This window comes from Heliangelus exortis, chromosome 2 (assembly GCF_036169615.1).
Source record: "Heliangelus exortis chromosome 2, bHelExo1.hap1, whole genome shotgun sequence".
In the NCBI taxonomy this organism is placed as follows: domain Eukaryota; kingdom Metazoa; phylum Chordata; class Aves; order Apodiformes; family Trochilidae; genus Heliangelus; species Heliangelus exortis.
Window position 1 is genome coordinate 34,312,073 of NC_092423.1, and position 25,551 is coordinate 34,337,623.

Below are 25,551 nucleotides of genomic sequence, written 5' to 3' on the forward strand. Positions count from 1 at the left end.
TTGCTTATGATGCAGCTGTGTCCTTGACCAACTTTCCTGCCCAGCAAGCAGCCTCCTCACTGCTTTTCTCCAAGCTGCCTGGTGCAGCCCAGTTGCCTGTCAGGAGCGGGTGTCTCAGCACCTTCCCCATTCCTGAATGTCCTCCCTCCTGGCTCCAAATTTCAACCTTAAAGGAAGATTAAAAAAAAAAAAAAAAAAAAAAAAAAGGTATTTGCTGATTAAGGCTCTGGCAGCTGCTCGCAGCACTCATGAAAGAAAAGGAAGTGCCAATTATTTCCCTGTACAAACTCTTTCTGGAATCAAAGGCCTCTGTGGCTCAGTTGGGAATGTGGGAATGCCGATTTCCTCCCACCCCACACACCACAAGCTGGCTGCCCACACCCTCAGCAGCTTATACCTTCACACAGTGACACCCATACCTTTGTTTTCCTTGCAACATTTGCCATTTCCTTGTGGAGCAAAGACAAAACCCTGGGCTGGCTGCTGCAGGCATGATCACACCTGGGAGTCATCGGTGCTGTCAACCCCAAGACCAGTGAGTTTCCCACAAATGCTTTATGTCCCCATCCACAGAGCATCTTGCCCCACTGGGAGGGTGGGAGAGGGAGAAAGGAATTGTGTTTTAGTGGGAAGCATCCCTCCTTCCCCCACCCCCTGCCATTTGCTGTGGGAAGGCTCTTGCAGTCAAGCAGGGGAAAAATTAACTTGTGGCCCATCTGGAGCACCCAGGCAAAAGCTGGAAAGAGCTCTTCCAAGAACCTCCCAAGACCTAGGACCTCTGTGGCTCACAGTGCTACTCACAGGGGCTCTGACTTGGCAGCAACAAGGTAAGCTATATGCAAACATGCCACACAGAAAATGTGCCAAGAAAAAAAATAAAGGGGCTTTGTGCTGTTTTTTCCAGTTTTTGGCAGTCATCATTTTGTTTCTATTTTAATTTTGGCTATTGTGTTGTTTTATTGTGTTTTTTTTTTAAAAAAACACCAACAGAGACAACACTTCCCAGAGAAAGTTATCTCCTAGCACAGTAAACACTTAAAAGTCAGAAACAGAGTTGGAAAAATCAATCTTTGCCCCTCGTATGCCATTTTTCATATGCCTTTCTTATAACCTAGCTCCAGAATGGCCTTTACAAAAAAACTAAACCATATACATTTTTTTTTCAATTATAAGGTCATCTTCTTGAAACGCAATTAAGGTGTTTAAAATTACTATCTCATTTTATGAAGCTACCCAAAAATCTCGTTCATTGTAGGCAGTCAAGTGCATCAGAAAACTCCATCCAACCACCTGGCAAGACAGGTCAGTATCACAAGAAGACAGAGATATGGCTCCAGCCACCATGCCCCAGTGCAGCTCCTGTGCCCTTACAGCAGCTGATGCTCTCCTTCATTACTGCTGTGCTTTGCTCACCTCAGGGTGCTGTCCTCCCAGATTTCGTACAGAAATACACCAAGAACACAGAAACACAGCTTAGCTTGCTGACATAATGCCCATATTTAATTTTTTAAAACAAGAACAAAATCAAGAACAAAATCAATAATAAAAATTTCATTTAAGTCATACAGTACATTAATCTTTCAGCGATGACCCAATCTACAGTACTCAAATGCCTGGCATGAAGTCTATTACCTCAGCGTTTAACAAGTGTATAACCAGTGACACAGTAAAGAAGAGCTCACAATACACAGCTAACACGATGAGTTTAGATTTTCTTCTAACAGTCCAGCAAGGGTTCGTAATATGTGGGTCACTTTTGAACTGTACTTTTATCAACTTTTTTTCAGTCAATCTGTTTGGGGCTTTTTCTTTTTTTTTTTTTCTTTGCTGCTACATGATTTTTTTCCATTATGTACAGGAAGATTATTTCAAATGAAATTGCACGAGTTAGAATATCTATCTATAGGCATACATGGTCGATCTAACTAAAAATTTAATAAGCAGTAATTACTCAGTCCTGGTTATACATTCCTAAAGGCTTAATTAACACAGTTTTAAGAAGAAAAAAAAAACCAAACAAAAAAACCCAAACAAAAACAAACAAACAAAAAACCCACAACAAAACACGGGTGTAGGGTGGCAATCTGTAAGAAGCCTCCTTCCCTCCTGAAATAACAAAGGGTTAACTGCATTTTCCACATTTGAAATGGGGTCTACAAATAAGTAATTTCAGCTCCTAAGTAATACAAACCATGTGACTGTGTCCTCCCTGAAGTCTGAACGGTTCAATGAGCAATTTGGTGAAGCTCTCAAACAAATAATACTGGTAGGATGCAGACTGTTAGCAGAAATTAGGACAATATGCCCTGACAGCACATTTGGATAGCAAAACTGCATGTATTAAGGGGCCATTACCCAGTAGTTTCAGTAGCCTGAAGCAGGACGGCTCTCCCTGCAGCAGCTGGGGAGGAGGGGAATCAGAGGGCTCTTCTGCTTCTCAGGCAAGGATAAAGCCAAATCTTTTCCAGTATCCACCCTCCTCCTGCTCTTGGTCCCCTGGCCAGCATTCCTTACCACTTCCCAAGGGGAAATCCCCAGCCCAAAAGAGGCCGGAGTCATGGCAGGGTGCAAGAATCCCCTCCTCTTCCCAGCTCCTGATGCTCCAGCTCCGCAGGAGGCACCGGGACTCCCACCGAATCGCTGCGGCACAAGAGAGGCTTCTGCAGGGCAAGGAGGAGCTTGGAGGAGTTTCGGGGGAGCTCTGCAGTCTGGCAGCTTTCTGGCTCCTGCCCTCAACTACCACGTCTGTCAAAACGCAGGAAGAAACCGAGAGTGCAAAGTAGTGATACCAAATGCCAGAGACCCAGAGGGCCACCTTGAATGTAAGTTCACTAAACACAAGGGTAAGGGAGCATCTTCTTCCCACCTTAGCAAAACAAAAACCTAACTATTTAACATAACTGCTTTGACTTTTTTTTTTTTTAATTTTTTTTTTTTTTTTTTCTGTTGCCAGATCATGCTACAAATGGAGGAAATCCATAGAAAGCTGCCTTTCCGTGATGGAAAAGCAGAAAAGTCTTCAAGCCTTGAGGAGCTGCTTTGTAATTTGCACTGGCATAAACAACAACAACAAAAGTCCCATTTGTTTAGTTGGTTTTTGAGGTGTTTTTTTAAGAAAAAAATCCAGACCATCCCGTGCACCTTCTCTGCACGCACACGCACGCACGCGCACACACACACACACACACACACACACACACACACACACACACCAATGAAGAGCTCCAGAAAAACAGGCATGGGAACCACAAAGCCTGAATTGTGAAGACCTGGGGAATCTCACATTTCTGTGTTCAGTTCTCATTTAGCAATGAAGCAGCACAATGATTGCAAGAAATAAATGGTCACAGAGCACACGTACACCCAAACGCAAACATGGATACATTTTTCCCTTAATTTTTTTTTTCTTTTCTGATAGATGCTGTTACTTATCTGATAGTTTCTTTCTGGCTGTGCTGAAGTTTTTTAAGAGCATCTGTTGCTTCTTTAACCTTTAGCAGAACACTAAGAACCCTCAGTGGCAATGGCAAATCAAACTCGTTAGTGCCACAATCAACCATCTCCACTTGAGATTCTCTACAAACCCCTTCTGGAAGTTGAATCTGACTCTGCCCCTTTGGTGCCACTCTGTTGTTATTGGTTGTTGTTTTTTTAAATTAACAAACACAGCATATTAATGCAAATTTGATGTTTTCTAAAAATTAGAAATGCTCAGATAATTAGTTCAGCAATATGCAAAGTGCATCTATTTGGTTCTTTCCATAGATCACCCTCTGTTTTAAGTTCAAATTCCTTCACAGTTTAAAATATTGTGAAGAAATTATATGTATACTTTATGTATAGAACTATTTATATACATACACATATATACACACAACTCTGTACTTTATATAGCCATAAACACTCATTACTTAGATATTTATATTATATACACATGGCATGAACACATGCTCAGTGAAGAGTTGGTGCAGGCTGAAATAATTCCATCAGGTTTAATGGAATAACAACAGTGAAACCATGAGTGAGTTATCTAGAGACACAGACATACATCTATTAGATAAGTGAAAGACCAATTAAATCAGCTCTTCAATTTTTCTAATAGCACAGGATTGTTCCCACCCCGTTCCATGCTCTGTATGCACATACACAGCTATTTTGCATTCAGTTTACATGAGAGGGCAGTGGTGGTTCATTTTTTCTAAGTGAAAGAACAGTCCATATTTACTCCAGCTCATCGTAAACCTCTTCTGCAGAAGAGGGTCACAGATGGGGATGGATCTCTTGGAGGCCTCTGCTGTGCCACCTGCAGCTGAGAGCACCTGCTGAAGCATTATTGCATGGTTATGGGACAGCTATCAACTGTTCACAGTCTGTGAACTCTCCCTCTTCAACAAGTGGTACAACTGTATAAATACATTATTTTAGCACAAAACAGTTTAACACGAGGCGAGTCCAAGTCCAAACGAACCTAAAGGCCTACGGGTGAACTTTAAAGGCCAAGAGTTCTTCAGAGTGCATGTTGTTTAAGGAACGCAAATCAGGTAATTTCAAAAGAAGTTTTGTGAAAATAGAAGCTTCATTTGGGTGATTTTTCATTATTAAGGTCCTTAATGCACGGATTAGTGTTTCCTGAAGTGCCTCCACAGAATTGACATTTTCTATTCCGGAGCGATCTAAAGAGAAAGGAGGGGTGGGGGATGGGGAGAAAAAGAAACAAAGAAAAAAAAAAAACAGGAGAAGGAGAAAATTTAAAATAAAGAAGTGACTGAACAGATGTAGTTTACAACATAAAGCCATTGCAAGAATGACTTAAATTAACAAGCACAAGAAAAATTAAATACTTATGACAGAAGTTTCAAATCCACTACAAGTCTTTCAAATACTATTTACCATCAGCTTTGTGAAGTATTATGTTTGTGCCAAACTGGCAGCATACACTCAACTTTTCTGTGATCACTTACCCATGTCTCCAGAAAAGGACATGGTTAAATTTGCTGAGTCACAACTTTCAATGCAAAAAAAGAGATAGGGCACAAAGAAGTAAAAATTTCAAACCTTTCTCAGGGCTTGACACACAACCCTGAACTTAAATGGGACATTCACGTTTGAGAAGGAAATCTCCCAGGACAAGCCACACTTTTATTTGCAGAATGGGACCCCCCAGGGGCAAAGGGAGCACAGGCTTTGACATGACTGAGCACTGTATTTCTGAGTGTGTTCTGAAGCACTTACAAAATAAAAAAAGATGCACAAAAAAAAATCCCAGTTGAGAAAGAAAGGAAGAATTTCAACATCAAGAGAAGTATTATGGTTTCACATGCTGCACTCACCCCACGCCTGAAGCATCTTTTTGAGACAGCTGTATTTAAGAACATGCCTGCTGTCCTTAAGTGGAACCTAAGTAAGCAGCTTAAAAGGATGAATTTTTAAGGAAAACATCTCAGCTAATAATTATGCACAGTAACTATTTTTTCCAGGACGTACCCTCTCTTCTTAAATGCTATGCAAATTCATCAGGGCACATACATCCACAAGTGATGGACATGAAGAGAAATGTGCTTTGATGTGTACGTGTACTTAAGCACTTTGCAGAAGTAGGACACAGAATGACAAGAGCTTTCTGGAGCAGCACTGAGTCAGAGCAGGAATCCCTTCCTTATGCTGTCAGTGTGAATCCAAAAGGACATCTCAGGTCAAGAGAGTTTAGGAAGTCCTCCTGGGGTACTTGCTGCAGTTCCCTACTGCTATGGGGCAAAACGTTATATAATCCACTTAAGGATCCATCTTGAAGCACGTAATATTTTTTCTTCCTTCAGAAAGATTGTTCCAGAACCTTCTGCTCTAACAGTTCTGAACTCTGATTAACATCAAACCATGTTTACTAGGTCTTCTACTCTTCTGTGAAGACTGCCCATTAGGTTTAATACCTGCTCTCCAAGCCTCTCTGCCTCTATTGGTTAAGCTAACTATTCCACTTGCCCCCCACTTGGCAAAACCTTTAGGTTTCTCTGCCCTGAGCAAGGATGATGACACATGCACACATTATGCCAGATAAGGTTTCCCAAGAGCTCTGTACGGTGACACCAGTACATCTCTAAAGGCAGAAGAAGGCAGTCCAGTCTTTCCAGATCACCTCAGGTGAGTTACTATGGCCTTTGCTCTCCAATTAGTCCAAGTCTTTCTTCTCCCTCTCAATTCATTTCCAGTTGCTCCCAGTGGTCAGCAGAAGTTTTTGTCAGTACTATCCCAATAGGAGTAATAAAAGGTGTCTATCTCATATGTTACCACAAGGCAACACCCTCAATTAAAAGAATATTTTCTAGATGTGCACAAACCACATTTTTTTAGCTTTGCTTCCACCTTGCTCCCTCCTTCTTCAGCATCCGTGATCCATCTTGCTCCTTCCCCTTCATCTTCAACAGATCCAGCTAACTGAAGCCAGAGGTGCATAATTTTTCTAGTTTTGGAAAGGTACCGAGGTAAGTCCTCAGACACACTTCCATATCTCCACTGTATGACCCTACTTTTCCTTTGACATATGACATCAAAACAAGACCATGAACACAGTTAAACATATTCCTTGCTACTACCCCTCTTCTTCTCTTTGCACGTTCTAAATAGCCCTTATAATAGTAGTTATTCACCCAGCATGGAGATGCTTCTGACAAGTGTTTTCCCCACTAGCACTATTTAGGGAGTTGTATTTCTTTTTTTCTTTTTTCTGGCACTGGCATTTTTATTTAAAAAAAATAAATTAAAGTCTTTTTGAAAGATTTTTAAACAGTGCAACGTGGTATTTTATGATCTGGATCACTTAATTGGGACTCAACAGTCCCAATTCTCCTATCTCCCCATAGCTCCTATCTGTTTCTGGAACAGACATGAATCTTGACTACACCATCTTCCATTCAAACTTCTGAGTAACTTCCAGTGAGAAATGAAGGGGGCCTAACAGCCTTCTTCTTCCACCTTCAGTTCTTCTTCCAGCTACAGCATCTTTTACCTCTGCTTGCATCTCCATGTCATTCTTGCTAATGTCATTCCCTCAGCATTTCCTTCTTTAATTGAGTTCTGCCTCCACTGGGGAATGACTCCCTGGGTCACCCTTTTCCTAGAGAGATAGAGTGCAGCAGAGATCTGCCCTTCGAGATCTGTATAATTAACAAATGCCTGCAATCCTTCAGTTCTACAGACACCTCCTCCTCCTGGAAAGCCCTTGAACTTTGAGCATGTTCCCCAGGAGCTCTGTTGGGGACACTTGTGTTCTTCTTAGGTACCTGTTCAAGCATGAGGCTTGCTCACTTACTTGCTTGTGCAAGTGGTGACTGCAGCATTCCGATTCAGTTGCAAGCTGCAAAGTTTATCAGAAAACTGCCAAGAGTCACAACGACCATCAAGGTTACAATCATGTCTCAAATATGATACAAATGCTGTTTTGGGCCCAAATGTTAGAAGACCGATGAAGTAATGCTTTCTAAATCTCTAGAAGCTTTTAGTGAAGACATCCAGGATGGCTGTGATCAGACTGGAAGGAAGGCAAAATAGGTAGCAATAATCTCCAAAGCAAATAATGTGCAAAGATCTGAAAAACCCTCAACCACTACAAGCAGCCAGAATACTAAACACTTTCTCTTTTTGTTCTGTTGCACAGCTCTGACATTTTGTGCTGTGTATGTTGCATACCATCCCTAAGGTAAGCCCTACTGGGAACTAGCAACAGGCATAGAGCAGTGCTTAAAAGGCCAGGGCAGGGTGGGAGGGTGACTCTGTGCTGGAAGCACACTTAGCAGAACCAACACAGCCACTTACATTCAAAACAGGTGGCACAGAGATTTTGATATGCTAGGGCTCAGCAGCTGAGCAGGCAAGAGTGACTGCAGCCTAGTTGTGACACTGCAAAAGGAGGGAAGAGGCCTGGTTCTCAGTCCTCATTTTAAAGGCTGTCTCCAGTTCCCAACAGTTTAGTTTTTGAAGGATAAAATACGGAAAGCACAGCCTGGAAAAGCAACTTAATCCCAGGTTTCTTTCTGCTATCTGAACATTTCCACTAACAGACTACAGTGCCATGCACCTTTCACTCTGCCATTCATTCTGGATTTTGAAGATTGCCAGCTCTGTACCACTCTCAGCTCCTTACCCACCACTTACAAAGTGAAGAGGCTACAGCTGCCCCATCCTGTGCTATCCCATCTCAGCACAAAGCTGTCCTATTATTTACAGAGGCTTCATGTGCCTACAGCACCACACCTAGGGTGTCCCTCCCTGATAAGAACAATGTGGGTATTACCACTTGTGTGCAAGAGGTGCACTTGTTCAAGAAGTAGTGCTCAAACCCTTGCTTAAAGTGGACACTACTAGCATTCCCCGAGAGAGCTCTGTACCCAGCAAGCAGGGATCCTGCATCTCGTATTCCAGGCATTATATGCAGAGCTAATGTGCCTAATTTGAGGCTCTAGATAATACTACAGAGGTAAGTGCTTAATCCTTCTTCGAATCTGGGCCGGCCAGGTGTTCCATCTGACAAGGGACTGAAACAAGATCTGAGGCTGGTGAAGATGTCAGTGGCTTGGCAGACCTTGAGTGGTAAGAAGTCACAACACAGATGAACAGAGCTTTCTTGCTGACATTGGCAGAGATCAAACTCTTGGATTTAGACTTAAGCAAGACATGCAATAGACTACAGTGACGATACTTGGAGTAAAAATACCACCTTATCCCAAGACTTAGGCTGTGCAAGTCAGGTGTAATTTCATTGATGCTGTCCTGTGAAACTCATCTGAGTCAAACAAATAGCTTCTAAAAAGCCACCAGGCAGCTACGAGATGCAGATTTGCATTCTATAGAAAGCAGTAGGAAAACCAAAGCCTATTGCCCCATTTTTGAAAAAAAGGAGCATTACAGCAGGTATGTAAAAAAATCAATTACATGCTGCTAGTAGCTTTAAACTAAAATTGCACTTACGACATAAAATAACAGGGCACATATTTATTACTTACATCTTTTAATAGAGAACCATACTCAAAGTCTGGCAAATATGTAAGTTAACTTTCTCTCCTTACCAGCAGATACGAGGACAACCGCTGTAAACAAACTCATTTCCTCATCACTAAGTTGCAGGGCATTTAGTTTCTCACTGAATTCAAACATCGAGTTGAGCAGATCACCAGCTCCCATTGAATGCAAGTCATCCACACTGTACTTCTTTCCACTCAGGAAGGTGACAGTACGTTCCTTTGCATCAAACAAAGATGCAAACCGTACCATTAAAACCTGTTGAAAGAAAAAAACAAAAAAAACCCAGATAAATATACGTGAATTTCCAGAAAAGCCAAAGAAAAACATGAAACCTTTTAACATCATTCAAACTGCCTCATGAACTGCTGTACAAGCATTCTATAGAGAAACTGTCAGCATGCTATTGAGCTGTAAAAACCAGTGCAAGCTCTGGACCAGTAGTTTGAGAGAAACAGACAAGAGAAAAAAATAAGCGAGTGGATGCAGGGGAGGGTCTATAGCACATGAAAGGAAGGAAAATTAAAATTTAAGCTTCAGACAGCCTGAGCCACAAAGACAATGCCATTCATAAATATGTCAGTAGGACAACTGGCTTATGCCACCCAACAGCCAAAGGCACACAGAGCATTAAAAGAAATGTTTTCTTGGCCACACTTATGAGGAGCAAAACGAAGGTACTGAACCAGATTCTCGCTTGGCGTAAACTGGAGCAGCTCGGTTCAAACAGTGCTGATTTACACCACCTGATGATCTGGCTCAGTAGGCATTCTTTGGGAAAGTACCATGCCACACTGCTGCTCCCACAGGAATGCTAATGAGCTCTCATAGAAAGGAGACATATACAGCCTTCAAAAGGCTAAGGAAGCAGGGCCTGAAATAGCACCTGGTCTGTAGCTGCAGCTGGGAATACCCTTTATGGTAAAAGCACCTGGGCTGGAGCAGTTGACATGTGCTGAACTTACCCCTCTGGGCTGAAATTTCTCTTGTGGTTTCTCAGTCGTATTGTGAAATGTTTCCCTCTGGAATGGCTTGTAAAGTTTCATTTGCTCATGTTCAACAACCTTATTTACATTTTCAAGGTTTAAGTTGCACATAACAGCCTTCTTATTTAGAGAAAGTGAACCAACTGGCACTAGATAAAACTTCAGACTTGCTGTAATCTCTTGGTGTGACAGTCATCTCTCTTCTCATTTACCCTACACAACTCCATTAATTTGAATGTTTACTACAGATGAGAACCAGGTTTTCAACAAAGGCTAGTGCCTTTGACAAGCTTGCAAAAGGAGGGTTCAAAAAAATGAAAATAATTCCAACACCATTCATGCACATTACATGACCTGCTCCTAAATTTTCACAGCCAAATGGCATGCAGCAATCTTAATGGACATGTGAGCACTATGTATTATTCACCTTTGTTGGCTAAGTTATATGTCCTTTGATGACATTAACTACAGAGTGCAGAAACCTAGGCACAGAAGCCCTCAGAATACAAAAGGAGACAAAGGGCAGACAGACAAAGCTGAACTTGTGTGTTAGCAGGGACCCACCAGGTACTCAACAACCTTTCAGTTCAAAGTTGCGTTCTCCTTAAAGAACTGGGTTTGGAAACATGAACTGCAAATACTGAACTATTAGTATTAAGCCTGCTATTTAAAACTGAAGACCATGAAGTTGTGTTGACTTAGTACTAAGGCAATGACCTCGCCTGTAATGACAATGTCACCATTCTACCCCAAGGAAGAGCCATTTAGACTTTGGTATAGCACATGATTGATTCAGCCCATTTCACTTCAGTTCACTTCCTCACCACCTGCAGCCAAATTGCCAAGTTTGTGAGTCTGTGCAGTCACTAGACTCAATCACCTAGACACGGAGTCGGGGTTTGTGGAGGTGGAGGAAGACCTGCCCAAATCCAGCTGAGCTCCTTATTTTACACTCACTGCTGTTTCTCAGCTGGCTCTCAGACAAAGCCATGCAAATGCCACCACGATACACTGAGCTGCCCAGTACTCACAGTTCTAAGAGGGCTTTTTATCTTACATGTGTGAGTGTATATAGCTATGCTGCTTTAACACACCAACATTGTCTCCATGCATCTTCTTACCCCGAAATGAGCCAGCACTCCTTGAACACAGCTAAGCACAGTGCCAAAATGGCCATCCACTGGTGCCCAAGGGAGCCAAAAGAGGCTCAGAGGCAGTGCTTATATTACCTGCTTATACCTGCTTATATCCTCAGGTTCTTCTATTAACATGCACACGTTGGAATATCCTAGTTTAGTTACCCAGAAGACAGAAATGACCTTGTATGCACCAGGCTTTCAAGACACTTCTGCCTCAACTGCAATGGCTTAATTAATCTTTTTTGTTTGTTTTGGTTTTTTCCATTGCTCAGTAGTTTTTGTGTTTTGGTTTTTTTTTTGTCTATTGCTAAGATGACACATAGGCCTTTAACTTCAGGGACCCACACGCTGAATGTTTCTTATACAGCAGTAAGGATAAGCATACAGCCAAACATTATTATTCATTCCCCTGGAAATAAAAACTTCCTTATCAGCAGTCCTTGCAACTGGCAAAAAGGCATACAAATGAAGCTTGAGAAAAGCTTGAGGTGAAGAAAAGCCAAGACAAAATATCCTGCCTGCAAGACGTAAAGGTTTGGCTTTACATTATAGGAAAAGTCTGATTTTCCACCCCCCTTGAGGGCACTGAACAGTGTATCACTTTGCAGAGGAGGGAAACAACATTTTTATTTTATGTGAACAGCAATGGAAGAGGCTGTACCTGAAGAAGTGACTGTAGCCCTTATAGCTACTGTAGTTGTACATGGGTATTAAAAGGTCAAGTACAATGGCAAAAAATACATGACAGCGAAATGGAAGAAACAAAGAAACCAACACGCTCCAGGCACCAAGTTCCAGTATAACTTGTACCTTCCAACCCCAAAATTATCCACTTTAGAAATGGGCTGTATAAATGCAAATAAAAGATCCAACATGAGAAATGTCTTCAGCCACGTATATACAAAGCCCAGCGTCCTTCTTTGAAAGAATAAAGCAGTAAACAAGAGGAAAAGGAGCACCAACCCTGCCCTTTCCAGAAAACGACAGTAACACTGGATATTTGGGACTGCAGTGCCTTTGGCCCTCTATGTTTAAACCTTACATCTGAATATTTATCAAATGTGCACGGCCTGCAGCAGACACAAGAGCAACTAAAACCTTAAGTCAAGGTCCCCTGGTGAAGGTCACTAATTATAAAAGAGCACTGAGTTTTCTGGTATCATTCCAAGTTTAACACCACTGATTTACGTATGTGTCATGCTCACCAGTGGGTGAAATCAATCATGAGGACCTGGTGGGATTAGTCTGGAGTAAGTCAGGATGCAGCTGGTACACGGCATCCCCAGCCCTGCAGTGGTACAGCTACAGCTATCAGTGTTAGTGCTTTAGAGACAGAGGCTTCCACAGCCTCCAGCTGCCACCAAAGGCTAGTGATAACTGGTCAGGATGGATGCCATGGCAGGGAATACAGTGGTAGAAGGAAGTGTTTAAACACATTCCTCTACAAAACTGGTAAGTCAAAAGATAGCTTTCTAAGCTGTCCACCTTTCCAGACACAGCCTGCTTCTCTCCAGACTAAAGAAAGGCAGCTGTCAAAGTAACCACTGCTATATGAAACCAAGAAACTCCTCATTGATTATTTATTAATACCCAGGGAAAGGGTGAAAGGGCTGAACACTTCTGAGCTACTTGGACAGCTCACCAAGATTTGACTGAACAGAAGCAATGGACACCATCACTTTAAGGAAAGCTCAGAGCTAACGCCCGTGAGCATTCTGGTTTTGCCTGATATAGATCAGTTCATTTTTATTCTTAAAGAGGCCAGACTAATACACAGCTTATCAGCTCTGCAATCTACACACAGTGGTCTCACCTCAAAGGTCCCAGCCTTCAGAAGATTAACCTGGTCATGTTGGGAGAGATCTCGGAAACCTGGGATACGCTTGGCGAACTCCACCACTTCCTTCACCGCAGGGGTAAAACTCAGAGAAAACTCTTCCCAGACTTCATGGCCAGACTTGTTTGGGTCCACATGGGGAGTCTTACTCATCGGGCAGACCTGATGTTTACAAAACATATGCAGAAAATAACTCTTAGAGATATCATTCAAAATACTGACAAATACTTGAAAGAAGCAGGTTTGTTCTTCAAGAAAGCTTTGGAGTAATGACACACAATAAAAAAAAATTATCAGTACTCTTCAGTCAGCTCCCAAAGCAACTGGATTTCTCCCCCTCCCTTTAAAACAAACAACTAACGCAAATCCCACAGTGGCCCATTAGCAATCTGACCTTGGAAACTCCAACACTGTTTACAGCAAAAAACTTGAGAGAATCCAGGTTATGATCTTCCCAGATCTCAATGCGTGCCTGACATCTGGATCTCTCTTACTTGTATTATCCTTGTAATCTCACAATTAAACATGATTTCACAACCAGTTGATTGTAATCTCAGTGTCACTACTACGTTCATTCTCATGTATCTTGTTGTGCAGACAACTAAAGTGATTCAGACAAGGTGACAAAGGTGTCAAAACCCGAGCAATGAACCAAGTCCTGGTTTCCCAAGTCACAAGTTTGCACTCTCATTACCAGGACAACTTGGCTATCCTAGTGTTTGCTTTTATTTGTATCACTAAAGAAGGACCACCAAGGAACTGGTATTTCAGTTCTGCTTTGTCACAGGATGACAAAATGCCCTTTCTTTTATACAAACACACAGTGGTGTTTGGGGTTTTTTTTGTAGGAAAGTCTGAATCCATTACAATGAGATCTGGCATAGCACTCAAGGGAACTTGCCAGTAAATCCCCTCTGTAAAACCCAACCAGATGCTCTGAGATGCTTTCAGTTCTGCTTTCTAAAATGTACATCTTTTAAGGAAGTTTAAACTTTTAAATATTCATTTAACCTGTCATCAACAAGGACAAGAATTCCTGTAAGTACTTCTTACAAGTCTACTAATACATAATCCAACAGTGTCCTTTTCCATACATATACTGAAAATTATTAAATATTTTGGCAAAAGGAAAGGCACACAACCAGAAATATGACAGGCACTAATCACTTCTCTGTCCATGATATCACAATGGTTCACACAGGCACTGTTAAAAATACAGTACTCTGAAAATAAGGAATTTTTGGTTCAGCACTGCATTCTGAATTGGACACAAAAAGGACCTCAACTTCTCATCCTATGACAGTTCACCCTAAACTCCATGCATTTGGTCCCAAAGGTGAACTGCTACTTTCCCCCTTACCCCCCCCCGGTATTATGTCTAAGCTCTCCTGAGATACCTCTGCCCAAGAGTCACAGAGTATCTCAAACTGAAGAGATCTGTAGGTATTATCAAGTCAGCTCCTTGCAGAACATCATAAAACTGAACTATTTGACTAAGAGTCTCATCCAGATACTCCTTGAACCCTGACAGGCTTCCTATGGAAGCCGCTGTCTGCTGTACAATCACTAGCTCTCTTTAGAGGAACCTCTTCAGGAATGACCTGTTCTGCTTTTCTGGGTGGAAGGGTATTGAGTAAAAACAACCAAACCCCTGAACATCTGCCTCCATACTGCTTCACAGCCTAATTACACTTACTACTACTGACTCATTTTGGTTGGATCCTGATGTCATTTGAGTTCTCTGGCAAAAGCCACACTCATGTTAGGGATGGGGGTGGGGTTGTTGTGCTCTGCTGGATTCAGTTTTGTTTCCTCATCTTCAGCTGTCTTAAACCTTCCTGCAGCTGCTATGCATGGGTCAAACTGACTGGTTGAGCTGCTGCAGGCAGAGCCACTCCCTGCCTACCTGTACTGACAGGTTTAACCTCTGCTTCTCAAGAGTGCCAAGAATGCTGCTGTAGTGACTCCACATACTTTCTCTGCAAGGAAGAAAGGTTGGGAATTATAACTTGCTATGGTGCAATGCCTGGATTCTACAATTAAGGTCAGAGCCTGTTAGGGATGGCACAGTCCACATATGCAGTAGCTTAAGAAGGAAAATATAAAAAACCACACCCAAAAAAAAAAAAAGGGAAATCCAGCATCAAAATAAACCACCTTCACTGCATAGAGACTTTCAGGGGCCTTCAAGAACCTGTGAAGAATCTTGACAATGTAGGAGGAAGAAAAACACTGGCAGCTCAAGTACTTCAGAAAGGTCAGAGGCTTGCGCTTCTCTACAGGAGCGCAGGAGGAGAACGAGGATGTTATGTTCTCTCATCCCAGCTGGTTCCAGTGATAAAGAGAAGGACAATCTATTTTAAGGGGCTTACAGAACTGGTTGCCTGAATGGCAGAGAAATGGCAGGTGCAAGGCAAAGAGTAGAGACCTGCTAAGGAAAGGAAAAAAACCCAAACAAACAACCCACATGCAAGGTAACACGGAACATCCTTGGTAAGAATTCAGCGAGAAAAACACTGTAACAAAGTCATCTAAGGTACCCAGAAGTGTGTTCTAAGCCTCACTTGTGAAATCACCCCAGAAAAGACCCTGAACAACTCTCACGCAATTTAGCTCTGCATATTCCTCCTGCCTCTGTTCAAATGAGATGTTCAAGGTCAGAAGGATACCTAGCCTCCGGGTCCCACTGATCTTATATTTTACATTGCTTGTACCAGAATCAACCTCAGCATCAACCTATCTCCCTTAAAACAGAACAAGCCCTTCCCCTCAAAACAGCCTACCCAGCAGGAGAGATTTTGGAACACACTAGCAAGGCATGCAGACTGCCTTCAAATCCTAGCGCCAAGGTTTCAGCCCAGAAACTTGCTCTGAATACCTCCAAGGGAAATAGAGCATATCTGACTGTGTAGGTTATTTTAAAGTGAGGCATTCAAGAGGACTGAATGAAGAAGGGAATTCATAAAAACCCTTATATGCATTTTCATTTTTAGAGTCAAGTCAGTTAACAACCCTGTGTGTTTTCTTCAACCCGTGCTCTTTGATGTTAGTCTACCATCAGTTTGCTAAAAACTGAGCAAAAAAACCCCATCTCTTGTATGATTTCAAGTCCTCTGCACAACTTGAGCCATTACTCTCCCTGTGCTATCAAGCTTGTGTCACTATTTTTAAGTTTCAGCAGTTGTGCCAATTGTGTGCAACTTCACCGCCTGAAGAGACACAGCTGGATCACACCCATCACTAAGCCTTTCACTAAGTCAAATCAAACAGTTGATATCAATATACCAGATGCATTCTTCCTCCCGTGCTGCAAGAGTAAGTGGCATTCTTGCTTGGAGAAAAGCCATCTTCTGGGATCCTATCACACAGCCGTGGAGTATAACCACTGGTGAAGTTCATGCAGTGGCCATTTGTGAAACACATGGGGTGCCCACTTTGATAATGCATTGTGCTTCTCCCTTTGTACTGTCCACCAAGGTGCTGTTCACTTTCAGGGTACTGAGGGCCACCAAACCCACTAACACAGTGCTCACTGCTCAACAGGTACTGCTCAGTGTTCTTCGACACTCTCTCCCCACTCTGGGACTGCATCATCTCTGCTGGGTTTTGGGACTGTTCTTGGTTGTACATGAAAGTGTCTTTGTGGGCCCTAGTGACCATACCAATCACTTCTTCCTTAGCCATGTCAGCACTAGGAGGGGGAGAAGGGCTTTTGATGGTTTCCTGCTCTTGTTTGGGCTTGGAGGACAGGTCTTCTTGGGGTGCTTGATCTTGATGTTCTGTTAGTGCTTCATTGGGCAAGTGACCATTGAACTGACTGTTCATCATGGTTTTCATGGCACTCTGCATTTCAATCAGCATCCTCTGTTTTTCACGTTTGGGAATACGGCCAAACCGAACAGCTACCAAGGTGGAAAGTGGAGAGAAGACAAAAAAAGTCAATCCTGAAAATGTTAGCACACACACATGCTCACACAGAATATACATCCCAACCAAAACCTTGTCTTTTAAGGGAAGACTTTAACTGCCCTCACGAAGCTACTGCAGTCAAGGAGCAGTACTACCACTGAAGTCAAGGAGCTTCCTGGGCTCCTTGAATGGCTGTGAGATAAAAAAATGTATGCTGCTGCTTACATGCAAAGAGATGGCAGCTTTAAAGCACATAATCTCCAAAGCCTTTTCTCCTTGTGCTACAAACCTGGCTATGGACTGTACACCCAGTTTCGTTAGTTAATTGTCAGGCTTAAAGATTGGATCAATTAAATCAGTACAACTTTGTGAGCTGACAATTAGCTCAATTTAAACACAGTTTATATTATATTTGCATAGAACTCCTACAAGACAACTCCTCATGGACCAATTATACAACTTGCCAAAACAGTTAAGAGAATCAATACTGAACGAAGCTTACCTTGGCAAATTATCCTGATAACTTTGACTTGACAAGGACATTTCTGCTGGCAAGGGGATGGGCATCATTGTGGCTGCAGCACTTTTGACCCTTTCCTAGAGAATCTACAACTGACTTTACCATCCTGTCCAACTACAGCCTTAAAAGGGCTTAGAACCAGTTTCGACTGATGTAACTGGGTTCATGCAGTAGTCCTTCATTAATGTAACTTAATCTCTTTCATTAAGGCAGGTGCAACCTAATGCATAAACAAGCGCCTAGGGGATGAAATAACTCCTATGCATGGCAAGAACTAGAACAATTATTTAAAATAAGTTTTAATGCTCCACCCACTAAATTATGACCAGCCCAGGATTCCAAGTTCTTGTGAAATAAACACACAGAGAAAATTAAAAAGTGAAACAGAAGGAAGAGTTCTGGTTTGTGACAGTAAGTTATAGTAGACTCGTGAACTACACTTTCAGCATTACATTTTTAAAGAAAGTCACAAAAGTGGGTAGCCAGCAACTTGGTCAGAGACACAGCTCAACATGACCCTTTCCTCCTTGCCTTCCCCCTCCCTCCAAGACAAAAGAAACCCAAAGAGCAGATAGATGCTCATTCCACGCACCCAAACTTAAGCCTTTATGCTCTATAATGATTAGTCTATCAGCTCAGGCACAGTTCCCCATACCTAAAAAAGTAACAGTAACAAAACAAAAGGGAAAATTTTTGTTTCTATTCAGGGAGTATACCACTAAAATATTAACTCATTAAGAGTCCTTTTATAAACATCCCCCTAACAGACCACTGCAGCATAGCACTCGGCATTAACCTCCAGAGGCAGGAGGATGGTTCATGCAGCCAGGATTACATTACCAGTTCAGGAAAGTCACAGAACAAGAAAGCAAATGGATCTAAACACTCTTGGAAAGGGGATCTGTCCCTGACAATAGGGCTGCCTGTATTATGTGCTGTTAAGACCTTCAGCAATCAGTTTTGAGGTGGGCAACACAGTTGTTCTCAGAAGATCACTGCTCAGTACCGCAACATACCATCTCTTGACATCCCAACAGACAGGCATTTTTTGAAACGACACTGCTGGCATCTGTTCCTATTCATTCTCATTATAGAGCAGTTGTTATTCTTCAAGCACTTCTTATACTGGATGTTTTGCTGAATGCTTCTTCTGAAAAAACCCTGTAAACAAAAAAACAAACAAGAAAACCCCAGAACTATTAATACATCATATGTCAAATACTCTTGCCAAGAATCACCTCTCTGCAAGCACAGAAAACCTCCCTGTGTTTCATCAGCTGCTTCAGAGCCACCAGCCCCAAGTGATTTTAAAGAACTTGCTCCTACTCTGGACTTACTTCCCCTTCATGGGTGATTTGATCACAAACTAGTTTTTTCTAACTACAGAAGATGCCAAGCTGTTCCCTGCAGTCAGCATGGAAGAGCAAAATATCTCCAGTATCACCTCTAGCAGTTCTAACAGTTTATAAGGTATGTACCTGAGCTTCTCTGACATCTAGTGCAAAGATGGAAGTGAAAATCTGATCCGACTTCAATCTCCCTAGTTTGGCAACAAAACCATCCTACCAACTACATGACCTTCAAAGGTGGTTCTGTCACATAACTCTTAAGTTAATAAACTCCTTCACAGAACATAAAATTTGCAGTGGTACAGTATCAGAAAACACAGACCTACTGATCTGTGATATCTACTGTGTATCTACTGATACAAGCACCCACTTGTGTCTTTCCCCATGGTAAAGAATTGCTTTTCCAAAGCTGTTTTGTTCTGCATCTAGCCCAGGTGATAACCCACACCCACTATCTCTTAATGCAATTAACATTCACGTGTCTAGTGTGGCATGGTCCTTACCACCTCTGTCTCCAGTTCTTGCTCTCTGCCATGCACTCCAGGTTAGGCAGGACTGGACAAGGCATGAGCACATAAAATACTGCAGAGTCTGGAAGATGCTATGTATTGCTAGGTGGTTTGCCTTGCCTACAACCTATTTGCTGTCTGCAGTTTCTCAGAACTAACAGAGAAGCATACAGATATTTTTTCAGCAGTATCACTCCTTTTCCCTTGTGGAGAAAACTAGAACATTTCACCAGCAGGAAGATAAGCAGGAATATAGCTCACCTTGCAGCCCTCACAGGCATGAACACCATAATGAAATCCAGAAGCAACATCTCCACAGACTTTGCAGAGAAGAACCATGCCATTAAATTCTAGAATCAGAACGGAGAAGTCAAGGATATAGAAAACCAACAGCAATTGCAGGAACATGTTTAAAACCTGGACTAAAAGCAAAATATGTTGTCAGTTCAACATACAAAAAAACACTTCAGAGAAACAGACATGAATGTACAAAAGCCCTGAATAACTCAGAAGGTACCAGTGCAAGGGGGGGGGGGAAAAAGAGACCAACATGAAGGACTCCATGGAACAGGGAGAAAGGATGTATTCATTGGACTTCCAATCACAGTAGCATTACAGTCAACTGCAGGGGAAAAAAAAAGTTTGCTAACCTCTATGCACTTTTAAAAGGGCTATTAGTTAACTAGACCACCAAAGTTTGTGCTCAACCTGCTTTTTCCATGAGGACAAGTAAGCCCATATAAAGGCAACAGCTTCCCCAATGATGAATAAACATTTCTTAGAAAAGAGAGTATTAAAGGACACTGTATTATATATTGCAAACAAACCATACATGCTACCTACGTGATAACAACTCAGGACTGGTAAACTCAGTCACATCTACCTGTGTAAAGCCCACGCATTTGAGTGAATATCCAGAATGTCATGCTTGCACACTACAACTTGAAAATACTTTCCCAGCCCAATAAATATGCTTATGGTTTGATTTTCTTTTCAAGTTTTTACCCACATATTTTGTTTGTCAATAAATATTTTCTGCAAGTCATAAGTGCTGGTCTAACACTGATTTCACTGACGCCAGTGGGAATTTTACCAGTGACTTCAGAAACCACCGTGTTACCATAACAGTAAGCAACAGAGACAGCTGGAAATACTCCCAGCAGAATCATCCTCTGCTAGAAAAGCAGTTTATTTGACATTCGGGTTTCATTTGTAAAGAGGAACTAATTTTATTATTTTTATGCAAGGCTCTGAAACAGAACTAAAAATGTTACTTATCTATGTATGCATCTAAACAGTTTACGACAGATTTCATCGTCCGGAACTCTACGCTGATACCAGAAACCTACTTGCTGGCAAACTTTTAAGAGGAAGTAAGGGTTCCTACTAAGAATTCAGGATAGGAATGCTTTAAAAAAAGACAGACTTTTAAGGTAGAACTGTTAAGAAGATACTTACTCTAGCTTCGTAACTGAAAATGATAAAACAATTCTGCCAATAAAATAATTCAGCATTCAAAAGACTAGTCTAACACTTTAGCTGAGTGTTTACTGAAAACACATTCCAGTACTCAGTCTGATTCCTGCCCTTCCAAAACTGTTCAAATATAGTGCTTTATTGTTGGCATTCTGAACACCAAAACAAAAAAAGTATGAAGCAAAGAGCTAGAGCTAGATTGTTAAATGCATTTTTTAAAACTATCCTTTCATTCTATCTTATGAGTATTTTGTTTTCCTACATACACAAACTGAGACTTAGAATCAAGAAGATGAAGGCCCAGGGGTACAGTTACATAAATATAACATACTAGGTTAGTAACTTATTTATTTATTCCTCAAAGAAATCTGGGGAGACAGAAAGTAAGGGCTTGAGAGAGTATTAAAAAACAGAAACTATGTTTGCAAGACCGCTCCAGAAATACTCCTGAAGGCAGTCTCTAATATTGCCTTTCCTTTCACCACATCATTTTAACCAATTTTTCTTAAGATCAGCTTTCAGTAGTGAAAATCTGAAGTAAATCTGGGACCTCCATTGATCAGCATTTCTGTGGCAAAACCCTATGTATTACCACACATAGTACATAAGGGCAAAAATTATGATTTCAGGAACTGGCAACAAACATACTTGTGACTCCATTATGGCCTTTTGTCAAGCCAGCAACACTTGACTGGGCTGTTTTAATAGTCTCCTCCAGCCGATCACTCTTGGGTGCCCCGTCAGAGCCCTCGCCGCTCCGGCCATTGCAGCCACCTTCTGAGGAAGAGCTGTTCGGAGAAGATGGGACAGGCGAAGAGGACGACTGGAAACCGCTGTCTGAGCTCTCACTGTGACATGAGGCTGGGCTAGATGCCGAGCTTGAAGAGCTGATGTAAGCTATCACACCCCCTAAGGCAGGAAAAAAAGGCGGCATGTAGTGACATAACAAGCAGACATGCACCACTGCCATGTGAGCCACGCCATGACCCAGCACCGCCAGACCCAGCTGTCACATGTTCCTGGACGTACTTCTTCCCTTCCATCCCTCCCTCCCTCCCTGCTGCATGCTTCTCTCCATTCGTTTTTGACACCTGACCTCCCTCCCAGTCTGCCCCCATCCTATTCTGTCTTATCAGCCTCCTCTGATCCAGGTCAGGATGAAGCGCTAGAAACGAAACACGGAGCGACAAGCCATCGGTGGTGGCACAACAGGGCAGCAGGGAAGAGGGCACGGGGTGGCCCAAGGAGGGTTTTCCCCAGCTGCCTTTTAGCAGAGCTCATCCAGATCCACAGCAAAGACAGGATCTTGCAGTGCTGCGGAGCCAGAATGCAAACAAGGTAGGTTAGGGACAGAAATAGGGCAGAGAGAAAGACTTCACTCAGGCTACGCGCCGAAGACACAGAAAGGAAGGGCTGGGAGATGCTCGCAACACAGAAGGGGGCCAGGGAAAAAAACCCCAAAACTGTGTTGCAGCCTGGTTAGGCTACTGCGCACTATTTGTCTGACTGCAAGCCTTTGTAGCATTCCTAGCAGCAGCTAAACTCCGGCTGCCAGACTTCTATTTGCAAACAGTCTCTGTCCTGTTTTGCAATCTGACACACTCAAGAATCTCTCAGATGAAACAGCTTTTTGTCCTCGGGCAGACCTGGGAGCAGTTCTGGCTTTTCACAGGCTCCCTTTTCCTAGCTTGTAAGCAAGAGAAATTGTTTCCATTTCATTTGACTTCGTCTCCAAGACTCAGTGTTTCAAAAGTCAATACAAAAGCATTTGATATTTCACACAAGAATTTCAACAGCAAAAGCCAGGCAACTCCTTAAATAAATTACACTCAGCATCCTCTCTGGTTTATGCCTGTATTGCTCTGTAAAGTCAATCCACAGACGACTCAGGACATTGCAGCAAGAACTCCACACAACAATAAGAATTAAAAACTTTAGAATAGTCACACACTGGCTTCCTTTGGAGGGAAAATGCATTTGTGTCTGCAGAGTCCACCATCAACTGAGTTGCCATGGCAAGTTGGGGCTGCAGCCCCTTTCATCAGCCATCCCCTCCTCCCAGATGAAGGCTGTTAGGCAGTGGTGTCACACAACCCTGGAAATACCATTATCTGCAGGTAGAAATTCTTGACTTAGAAATTTTCATTACTTTTATCAGCTATAACGGTCCTCTTAGCATTTCTGCAGTGGCTTTCCTGGCCCATTTTCTCTTTAGCATTTAATTTTTTTTTATCAAAGAAACCACCACTGACATCCTAAAGAGAGTGCAGCCGAGAAGCCCCTGGCAGAGCATCCCCTGAGCAGAAGTCAGACCAAGCAGCCATGTGACACGTGTGGCTACACACAGGCTGCCTCTCACATTCCTGGACACCAGTGTCCTTACGCCCCACCACAGCGGTCACTTCTGCACAGATGTTTTGTTGTTCGTTTTTTTTTTTTAATTAAATCCTCCAAGCAGCAAATCACACATCCAGGATCACTGTCAAACCCCCGTGCTAGTGCCAGACACCACCTACATGACAAAGGTCTTGCTGTCACTGGGAGCTGCACGTGCTGCTGCCAGGTGCCAGGTCAAAGCTCGAAAGTTCACCTGGTCCAAGGGAGGCACCCGGCTCCTTAGCAGGCACCATCCTGATCTGCAAAGGGCAGGCCAGGGCACGACACACGGCCCCTGCAAGGAGCTCCACGTTTTCCTCCAAGCTGTCACCTTGTCCCCCTATCTTTAAACCTTGCCTCATCCAAAACAAAACAAAAAAGGAGATGTTCTTCTTCATCAAGGGTAACAACACCGATGTCATGGAGGGACATGGTAAAAAGGATGTCGGGCAGGGGAGGGGGAGTTCATCCGTTGTCTTCTGAAAACCTGAGGAGCCCCAGATTGCTGGACCCCTAGAGAGCTCAGCAACCCTGACCGTGTCACAGCTGAGATTCCTCACATCTTGTTATTTTGGAACTTATGTTTCCCCATGTAACCTATTTCCTATTTCCTGCTGCATCAGTGGTTAAAATTTGAACCTCACGCACAGCACAGGGTGACAACTGGAAACAAAGACCAGAGGCACCTCCGTGCACGCTCCCGCACACCGGCACCCTGCCCAGGAGGGACCCGGGTGCTCGGTGCAGGAGGCTGCCTTGGATGACCTATGGAATGCCGGGGTTTTGCCGAGGGAATCCGGCGGAGAGTGGTCAAACACGTCACCCTGGCTATGCTGCAACACGCTCCTGCGGAGGTGAGACAGAGGCAGAGACCGGAGGATCTCTCGGGAGTCACCTCTGCGGGGGCCGCGGCGGGGCACGCCGTTACGGGCAGGTTATTTCGTTTCGACAGCGACGTGTGAAGCTGTGACGCCGCAGAGGCTGTAAAAGGGAGGCGACCCCGCTACGGGAGCCCTGGCTCCACCCGGCCCCCAAGAGGCTGCTGCAGCTGGGGGTCCCCCGGGGCCGTCACCCCGACACCGTGCACCGCCATCGCTAACAAAGAAGGACGCAACGCGGGGAGCGGGGTCACCCTCCCCGCCTCCCGCCGCCGCCGCACCCACCGCACCGGGGGCTGCGGCTCTCCCTGTCCTCACGCGGAACCGACTCGGAAAGGCCCGGCCCGGCCCGGTCCTGCCCTGTCCCCGGCCGCCCCCTTCCCGTTACACAACGCCGCCTCCGCGCACCGGGACGGTCCACGTGCGGGGCGCGCGTGCGGCCCCGGTATCCCCCCGCCGCAGCGCGCGCCCCCCGCCCCGCGCCGACCGTCTCCCTCCGGGGGCGGAGCCGGTGGCCGCGGGGAGGGACGGCGGGCGGAGCGGGGGGGGGGAAGAGGGAGGAACGGAGGGGAGAGGCGGGGCCTCCGGAGCCGCAGCGGCGCGGCCCCACGTGTCCTCGGCGCGCCCCTCCGCCGCCGCCCCGAATGTAGGTCACCAAAACAGCGGCCGCCCGCCGGCCTCACGTGTCCGCGCCGCCAGCCGCCCCGCGCCGCCGCCCCGGCACTATTATGCAATCCGCGCGTCACCGCCCCGCACGGCCAATGAGCGGGCACGCCGCGCGGAACGTAAACACAGGGCGCACATGGCTCGCCCGGCGGGTCCATGTGAGGCACCGCGCGGCCGTCCCGGACACCCGAGCTGGGTCGGGACCGGGGAGCGCCGCCGCCCGCCGCGCTCCCCCGACCCGCAACGACCCGGCCGGACCCCGCCTGCACCCTCACCCGCACCCTCCCGGCCCGCCGGGAGCGCTCCGCAGATCCCCTACCCATCCCGGCCCCGCCGCTTACCCGCGCTGACTTCCATGGCGGCCTCCTCCTGCTGGGGCAGGACCGGCGCCGCGCTGGGCTCCGCCGGGCTCGGCCCGGCTGTGCTCGGCTGCGTTCGGCACGGCTCCGCTCGGTCAGCGTCTCCCCAGCAGAGTCCCCGCCGCAGCCCTACGTGCAGCGGGCGGGAGGAAAGGAAGGAAAGAAGGAGGCAGGCAGGCAGGCTGAGAGGAGAGAGGCGGCCGAGCTGTCTCCTGTCAGAGCGGCAGCTGCCCGTCCCCGCTGCGGCGCCCTCCCCTTTACAACAAAAGCGATCCGGAGCCGCGCAGAGTTGCGGCACCGCCGGCGGCCCGCCCCGCTCCGCCCCAGCCCCGCCCCGGCGATCCGCCCCTCCCCGCCCCCGGCCGCCCCCCTCACCCAGTGACACACTTTCCGCGCCGCCCGGACCCGGGGCGGGAGCGCTCACGTGCGGTGGGCGCGTGCGGGCGGCGGGGGCACTGCGGCGGCGGCGGCGGGGATTGCCGCGGTGGCGGGGCCGGCAGGACCTCCTTGCAACGGGAGGAAAGAAGGGAGGGAG

General features: G+C 44.8%; 1 protein-coding gene across 3 annotated transcripts; it reads right to left on the minus strand.

Moving 5' to 3' along the window:
- Positions 1 to 1,475: 1,475 nt before the first annotated feature.
- On the minus strand, positions 1,476 to 25,551 carry NR1D2 (nuclear receptor subfamily 1 group D member 2). 3 transcript variants are annotated; one of them, XM_071735492.1, is made up of 9 exons: positions 24,999 to 25,551; positions 21,386 to 21,646; positions 19,523 to 19,683; positions 18,420 to 18,564; positions 16,260 to 16,876; positions 12,951 to 13,136; positions 9,060 to 9,270; positions 3,185 to 4,673; positions 1,476 to 3,146 (listed from the first exon to the last, which is right to left on the minus strand). In XM_071735492.1, exons 1-8 carry the CDS (start codon positions 25,012 to 25,014, stop codon positions 4,477 to 4,479), a joined length of 1,794 nt encoding a protein of 597 aa, XP_071591593.1. In that variant the 5' UTR covers positions 25,015 to 25,551; the 3' UTR covers positions 1,476 to 3,146; positions 3,185 to 4,476. The 3 variants fall into 3 exon arrangements, with proteins under 3 accessions (XP_071591593.1, XP_071591594.1, XP_071591592.1); XM_071735493.1 differs by having other exon boundaries at positions 19,523 to 19,611; positions 24,999 to 25,334; XM_071735491.1 differs by lacking the exon at positions 24,999 to 25,551 and having other exon boundaries at positions 19,523 to 19,611; positions 21,386 to 21,722.

What these genes read in the sequence shown, in the direction of transcription:
- NR1D2 (XM_071735492.1), bottom strand. An exon ending in AGGCCATAATGGAGTCACAA is followed by an intron (nt 19,684 to 21,385) that starts GTATGTTTGTTG and finishes TTTTGCTTTTAG; the next exon opens with TCCAGGTTTTAAACATGTTC. An exon ending in CGGGAGGAAGAATGCATCTG is followed by an intron (nt 13,137 to 16,259) that starts GTATATTGATAT and finishes TGTAAACATCAG; the next exon opens with GTCTGCCCGATGAGTAAGAC.